Source organism: Notamacropus eugenii, chromosome 5 (assembly GCF_028372415.1).
Source record: "Notamacropus eugenii isolate mMacEug1 chromosome 5, mMacEug1.pri_v2, whole genome shotgun sequence".
NCBI lineage: Eukaryota > Metazoa > Chordata > Mammalia > Diprotodontia > Macropodidae > Notamacropus > Notamacropus eugenii.
The window spans coordinates 5125604-5132645 of NC_092876.1; the positions used below are offsets into that span (position 1 = coordinate 5125604).

General features: G+C 64.9%; 1 protein-coding gene across 8 annotated transcripts; it reads right to left on the minus strand.

Moving 5' to 3' along the window:
* Nucleotides 1–1381: 1381 nt before the first annotated feature.
* EMC10 (ER membrane protein complex subunit 10) lies at nt 1382–6925 on the minus strand. Of its 8 annotated transcripts, none has more exons than XM_072607016.1 (9): nt 6806–6925; nt 6392–6449; nt 5719–5828; nt 4733–4837; nt 4315–4496; nt 3814–3907; nt 2654–2853; nt 2172–2252; nt 1382–1546 (listed from the first exon to the last, which is right to left on the minus strand). In XM_072607016.1, exons 1-9 carry the CDS (start codon nt 6887–6889, stop codon nt 1510–1512), a joined length of 951 nt encoding a protein of 316 aa, XP_072463117.1. In that variant the 5' UTR covers nt 6890–6925; the 3' UTR covers nt 1382–1509. The 8 variants fall into 8 exon arrangements, 5 of the variants coding, with proteins under 5 accessions (XP_072463117.1, XP_072463120.1, XP_072463122.1 ...); XM_072607019.1 differs by lacking the exon at nt 6806–6925 and adding an exon at nt 6538–6644; XR_011966753.1 differs by lacking the exon at nt 2654–2853 and having other exon boundaries at nt 4315–4542.
* Between the last annotated feature and the right edge of the window lie 117 nt (nt 6926–7042).

The window sequence follows — 7042 nt, forward strand, 5'->3', positions numbered from 1 at the left end:
CACACAAAAATAAACCATGAAAGTGAGGATGCAACCAGAGGGGTGCACTTGTTGGTCCTTCATCGACGGTCTGACGGCGGATATCCAGAGAAGGCGAACTTCTTTTTCAGACGGCTGGCCTTCTGGTCTGATTCCAGTCGTACTGGAGGTTAACATTCATATTTGGCATCATGAAAAGAGGGGGTAAGTAAAATCCCACGACAGATCAGCCAGAGCGTGTGCAAACAAGCCTGACAGGAAGCGAACACCAACTCTGAACCCCAGCGATGCTTAACGTGACTCCCCTCAAAATCATCCCACTGTTCTCATTAGACACAGCACAAAAACAAAAACAGACTCCATGATCCCATCTGAATTCCATCAACAGAGAATCTGAGGAAGTTGTTTTCTCCCTACATGATGGCTCAGCTTGGCCCAGAAGACTCACTGCCCCATCCCGGGGTCTCTGAGGCAGTCCCACCACCCTGAGCTGGACTCTCGGATTCCCTCAGGCGGGTGCCCAGCCACCCTTCACATCACCAGACTCAAACTGCATCGGGGTCTGACCCTCACTACAATATGCCCGCAAGGGGCCAGCCTGCAGGGAGGGCACCTCACTGCCCTTTGGGACAAGCTGCTCCACCAAAGCCCAAACACGCCATTCTCCAGCACCCGAGGCCCCCCTCCCCGCCCAGGCCCAGCATCCCCAGCTCCTTCATCTGATTCTCTAGGATGGCCTGTGCCCTCCAAACGAAGCAGGACAACCTTGGGGCAAAGCAGCACCTGACTACCAGTCCTGCCTCCACAGCCACTTTCAAGGAGAACAGCCCTTGAGATGGCAAATCCTGTTGTCCTTGCGTCCTCACTGGTTCTTGAGGGCAGCACCTTGTATGCAGCAGGCACTTAACACTTGCTTTCCCACTCATTTATGTGCTCCAGTCTGCCACACAACTTCCCAATGCCCTGGACCTGATCAGTCTGCACTGGGACTTGAGCAGTCACCTAGCACCTGCGTTTTACAAAGGAAGGAACTGAGGAGATGGTGCTGGTGCAGCCTGAGTTTGCACAGGCCTCCTGCAATTCAAACCCTCCCCTGGAGGACTGCTGGGTGGGACAGCCTCAGCGGGGCTCTCATGGGTCCAGGCCTCCCCCACCTCACACCAGGCAGTCAGCTAGTTGGGCCCAGGGAGAAGAGCCTTTACCCCATTACCCTTCTGGGTCATGTCCTAACTAGTCCGTCCAGAGGGCCAGGGGTCTCGAAGAGCCCCTTGCCTGAGGCCCCAAACACCTCAGGATCCTCCCTCAGGGAATAAAACAGTGTCACGTTGTCTGGCTCAAGTCATGCCACAAGACCCTGGGCCCCCTGACTCTCAATTCAGTCTAGTTCAGTGAGACAAGAGCCTGTGGGGACCCAACTGGAGCTGTTTATTTAGTGACAAACTGCTGAACAAATCCGCCCTTATCTCCCACTGCCCCCACCCCCGCCACCCCCACCCCCTCCCTGGCCGCCAGCATCCGGAGCTCCAGACATCATGAGGAACAGGACAATGGGGACGATGTACATCCACTGCGGAGAGGAGAGCCAGGAGCATGGGGAAGAACAGGGAGTTGGGCAGGAAGGGGAAAGAAACCAAAAGGAAAAGAGAAGCCAGGGAAGAGGCCTCAGAACAGGCACAGAGAGCCAAAGCCATAGAAATCCAGAGCCCAGCAAAGACATACCCCCACCCCAAGGAGGTGGACACATGTTAATACCCAGAATGGGGGAAGGAGGGGAGGAAAGGTGGAGGAGAGAGAGAGAAGGAAAGAAGAGAATGGGGGGGGAAAGAGGGAGAGGGGGGAGAGAGGTGGGGAGAGAGGGAGAGAGAGGTGGGGAGAAGAGGGGGGGAGAGAGGGGGAAGGGAGGGAGAGCGAGAGCAAGAGTGAGAGCGAGAGAGAAAGAGAGGGAGAGGGAGGGAGGGAGGGATGGAGGGAGAGAGAGGGAGAGAGAGAGGGAGAGATTTGTGAGAATTGGTTTCACTCCCTTTCATCCCCCCCAGCCCCAGGGAAGGAGGGATGGGAGCCTCATGTGAGGGAGCAGCAGAGGCAAGCAGTGAGGGAAAGGGGGGCCCAGGATCCCCTACGTCTCTACAGGAGGGAGGGAGGGCCAGTCCTGGGGGAGAGGGGGAGGAGAAGGGGGTTACTTGGGTCCTCACTCAAGCCTCAGACGATGGTGCTGGGCCCCGGGCCGGACGCATGGCAGTAAGAAACACGGCGCCCCCCAGGATGAGGTGCCACTGAGAAGGGAGATGGGAAGTGGAGGGTCAGGGCAGCCTAAGGGGCCCCTAGCTCTGCTGGATCTTCTTCCTCCCACCCCCCTCCCTGAGGGAGCAGGAGCTGACTTCCCAGGGAAACTCTAAGGGATTAGGGGAGCGAGGCCAAGAGAGACCAGGAAGAGCAAAGGAGGAGAAGGAAGAGGAGAGAAGCTGAGAGAATGAGGAGACTGAGCCAAAGTGGGGAGAGGGGGATGAGGAGGAGAAGGGGCCCAAGTGGGGACAGCCCAGGGGGCCAGAGAGGGAGTGAGGGTGCAAAGGGAGAGGCCAGAGGGGAGGAGGGGCCCCACTACAGGGGCTCCCAAAGTGACCACAGATTGCTGGGGTTGAAATGAGGGAAAACCTGGAGCTGTAGCCACTCTTACTGATGGCAGAGAAGAAAACTGGGGCCTGATGCCTCCAGAGGGAAGAAACAAGCAGAACCCAGGGCTGAACTCTTCCCAAAGAGGCCTGTCTGGAGCCTCCGACAAGGGAGGGGTTCGCTCTCCAGGGTTGACACCACAGATGAGGGAGAGGCCACATTTGTCCCACTTGCTCTCCTGGACTTCCTGCCAAGGCTGCTGGACTGGAAAGACCAGAACAAGCGGGAAGACAGAGAGTGGCTACCCAAGGGAAGCCTGGAGATGTAGCTCCAAGCCCCCAGCTGCCCATGAGGAGCTCACAAGAAGTGGAGTAAAAGTAGCCCTTGGGGACTGAAAGAAAGGGCACATGAGATGTCTATGAAGTACCAGAGGACTGGGAGAAGACCATGCACCACTGAAGTGACCTGGATTAAAAGGGTGACTGGTGAGCAACTAGAAAAAGGAGGAGCCATCCCAGAGAGCAGTGGACCTTCCTCAAGAGCAGGTCTCAGCCCCTAACCAGAGTTCCTTCTTTGAAGGTGTTACTAGACCAAAGATTTGCTGCATTTTAGCAAAGGAAAGTGTCTCATGCTCAGCTGGAAGGCTGCCTCTGCCATGAAGGATGCCCTTTCCTGGCCCTCCAGAACAGTGGACACCATCCTCGAGGTGACTCTGCACAGACTGTGTGGCTGCTCTGCATCGTGCTGGAGGATGTAAGATCCCCAAGAGCAGCAGCCGACACACAGACAAGAGGAGGCTCTTCCCTCCTCTGGCAGGGTGTGGAGGAGGAGGTACCCCATATGCGCCCCATCAAGGGCTGCTCTGATTGTTCTACAGAACACAATTGTTGAGGAGGAAGTGAGAAATGGGAGGCCCCCTCTTCCCCAGAGGGTCCTCCAGAAAGGAGGCATCAGCAGGGGTGAGGAGGAAGGGAATGCCCCAGGGAGATGGACCCACCCCACCCCCAGGCTCAGGCCCTCCTCTTCTGTCCAAGGAACAGAAAAAACTGAGACCCAAAGGGGGCTCAGGCAGAGGGAGGGAAGCCCCAGAGATGAGGAACAAGAAGGGGGTATGGTGGATGAGGTGAAGACCGAGGAGAGGCCCCAGAGGGCCCAGCGCAGAGCCCGCCCTCTGCCCTACCCAGGGCTGTCCTAAGTGCTCAGGGGAGTGGGGAAGGCACTCACATATTTGGCGAAGAAGGACTTCTGCTCCTGGGGGTTCTTGGCCTTCTGGGCTTGTTCCATCTCTAGACGCTCAATGAAGGCAGCTGTCTCTGGGCTGGAGAGAGCAGTGGGTGAGAACAGAAAAGCATGTCGGGGGCCCAGAGGAGAGGAGGGCAGGGAGGGAGGGGGGAGACAAGAGATAGACATGACCTGGGCCGGAGGAGGAAAGGGGGGCAGGGCCGGGCCCCTCACCCTGGGGGCCCCCAAGGAAGAAGGGGGGCAGGGCTGGGCCCCTCACCCTGGGGACCCCGAGAAGGGAGGCAGGGCTGGGCCCCTCACCCTGGGGGCCCCGAGAAGAGGGGCAGGGCTGGGCCCCTCACCCTGGGGGCTGTGAGGAGGAAGGGGGTGCAGGGCTGGGCCCCTCACCCTGGGGGCTGTGAGGAGGAAGGGGGTGCAGGGCTGGGCCCCTCACCCTGGGGGCCGTGAGGAGGAAGGGGGGCAGGGCTGGGCCGGGCCCCTCACCCTGGCGCCGTCAGAGGCGGCTGCAGCTGGACCGTGGTGTTGAACAGCTCTAGGTCCACATCCTCCACCTCGTGGCCCCGGCAGCCCCCGGGCTCCGTCACCACAGACAGGCCCACCACGTTGCCGGCCACGTCCACATGCAGGGTCAGCCGGTCGGAGAGGTGGGACTCGACCAGGGAGCACTGCAGGGGGCAGCATGATGAGACCAGGGAAGGAGGCTCTGGCTCCCTAAGGGGCAGAGGCGGGCCATGGTTGGGGGGGTGGGTCACAGGCAGAATGAGGCCAGCTCTGCCAGGCTCTAAGGTCAGTCACTTGGGGTGTGCTCCTGTAATCTGCTGGGACCCAGGTGCGGCCTCTGAAGCCACACCGGGAATTCCCTGGCCCGGGGAGGACCCCCAGGGGCTCCGGTCAGACTCACCGCAGGGACAAAGGAGGACACGTGGCCGGTGACTGCCAGCCCCTCGGCAGCCCCGGGCTTCCGGGGCACCCGGACTCGGTACAGACCGTTCAGAGCCGCCACGTCCTGGGGAGAGCGGAAAGAGAGGCCCCGGGCCGGCTTAGCACGCGGGCCTCCGGACTCTGCAGGGTCTGCCACCCACAGCCCGGCACCCCCTAGCCCCTCACCCACAGCCTGGCACCCCGCAGCCCAGCACCCCGCCTCCAGCCCCTCACCCGCAGCCTGGCACCCCGCAGCCCTGCACCCCGCCTCCAGCCCCTCACCCGCAGCCTGGCACCCCACAGCCTGGCACCCCGCAGCCCGGCACCCTGCCCCCAGCCCCTCACACGCAGCCTGGCACCCCACAGCCCTGCACCCCGCAGCCCGGCACCCCGCCTCCAGCCCCTCACCCGCAGCCTGGCACCCCGCAGCCTGGCACCCCGCAGCCCTGCACCCCGCCTCCAGCCCCTCACCCGCAGCCTGGCACCCCGCAGCCCGGCACCCTGTCCCCAGCCCCTCACACGCAGCCTGGCACCCCGCAGCCCGGCACCCCGCCTCCAGCCCCTCACCCGCAGCCTGGCACCCCGCAGCCCTGCACCCCGCCTCCAGCCCCTCACCCGCAGCCTGGCACCCCGCAGCCCTGCACCCCGCCTCCAGCCCCTCACCCGCAGCCTGGCACCCCGCAGCCCTGCACCCCGCCTCCAGCCCCTCACCCACAGCCTGGCACCCCGCAGCCCTGCACCCCGCCTCCAGCCCCTCACCCGCAGCCTGGCACCCCGCAGCCCGGCACCCCGCCTCCAGCCCCTCACACGCAGCCTGGCACCCCGCAGCCCTGCACCCCGCAGCCCTGCACCCCGCCTCCAGCCCCTCACCCGCAGCCCTGCACCCCGCAGCCCGGCACCCCGCCTCCAGCCCCTCACCCGCAGCCTGGCACCCCGCAGCCCTGCACCCCGCCTCCAGCCCCTCACCCGCAGCCGGCCCCGCTCATCCTCAGTCAGCTGGCGCTGGGTCAGGGCGATGGTCCCGTCCTGCACGTTCCATGTCAGGGAGCCCCGTTTCCGGAAGTGGACGCTGTCATCTGCAGAAAGGGGGGGCTCAGAGACCACAGTCCTCTCACCCCCGGCTGCCCCTCGCTGAGGCGCATCCCAGGAAGGGTCAAAAGCAGAAAGTCAGCGGGGGTTCCCCTGGGGGGCGGGGGATGTGGGTTTGGATGGGGGCTGCCCTTCAACCCAGAGGGGCCCTGGGGATGTCCAGGCCTCGGACTGCCCCACCCCGCCCCAAGGCCCCCGCCCCGCCCCACACCGAGCCCCGCCCCCCCCCGCCCCCAGGCCCCCCCGCCCCGCCCCCGCCCCGTGCCCCGCCCCGCACCGAGCACCTACCCGCCCCGCCCACACCGTGCCCCGCCCCCGCCCCGCCCACACCGAGCCCCGCCCCGTGCCCCGCCCCGAGCCCCTACCCGCCCCGCCCACACCGAGCCCCGCCCCGTGCCCCGCCCCCAGGCCCCCCCCCCGCCCCGTGCCCCGCCCCCAGGCCCCCGCCCCGCCCCCGCCCCGTGCCCCGCCCCGCCCCGCCCACACCGAGCCCCGCCCCCGCCCCGCCCACACCGAGCCCCGCCCCGTGCCCCGCTCCCAGCCCCCTCACCGGTCTCAAAGGAGTGCTCCAGCAGCAGCCCCGTGGGCGCGCAGCCCTCAGCCGCAGCCTGCGGGAAGGGAGGCCCGGGTCACGCACAGAACCCCAGCCCCATCTCGCGGTCACACACGCCCCGCCTCTGCCCCGCGGGGCCTCACCATCCCAAGAAGAAAGAAGGAGAAAGGCGGGGCGCCCCAGGCGATGTCTGAAGATCGGGGGTCGCGGGGGCAGCAGGACGGTGATCAGAGGGGGTGCTCCCCGGGGGACCCCTACTCCTGACGCTGGGGCGGGGTCCCGGGGCAGGGGGCTGCCCACCTGGGGTCAGTCTGCGCTGAGAGCGGAGCCCCCAAGACTGCACAGAGAATAAAGTAGGACCCAGAGCGCGGGGGGGGGCCCTCCCCTTCCCTGCCCCCCCGCAGTACTGACCCCCCGGGCTGGGGCCCGGCAGCCGCTCCCCCGGACCGCGCCCGGCGCAGCCAGAAACAGCAGCACCAGCCAGGGGGCCGCCATCGCCGCCCGGCCGCGCTCACGTGACCACGCGCGGCGCACTCTGGGAGAGGGCGGATGCAGCCTCTGCGCCTGCGCGCCTTTGCGGGCTCCGTCTTTCTTCTCCCTCCATGTGACGTCACGCTGCTAAATACGCCTAAAGCAAACCGTGCCCCA

Excerpts from the sequence above, each read along its gene's own strand:
- EMC10 (XM_072607016.1), bottom strand. The coding sequence starts at position 6,889 with ATGGCGGCCCCCTGGCTGGTGCTGCTGTTTCTGGCTGCGCCGGGCGCG. Across the intron at positions 5,829-6,391 it reads GGAGCACTCCTTTGAGACCG|ATGACAGCGTCCACTTCCGG; the intron begins GTGAGGGGGCTG and ends CCCTTTCTGCAG. Across the intron at positions 3,908-4,314 it reads CCGCCTCTGACGGCGCCAGG|CCCAGAGACAGCTGCCTTCA; the intron begins GTGAGGGGCCCG and ends TGCTCTCTCCAG.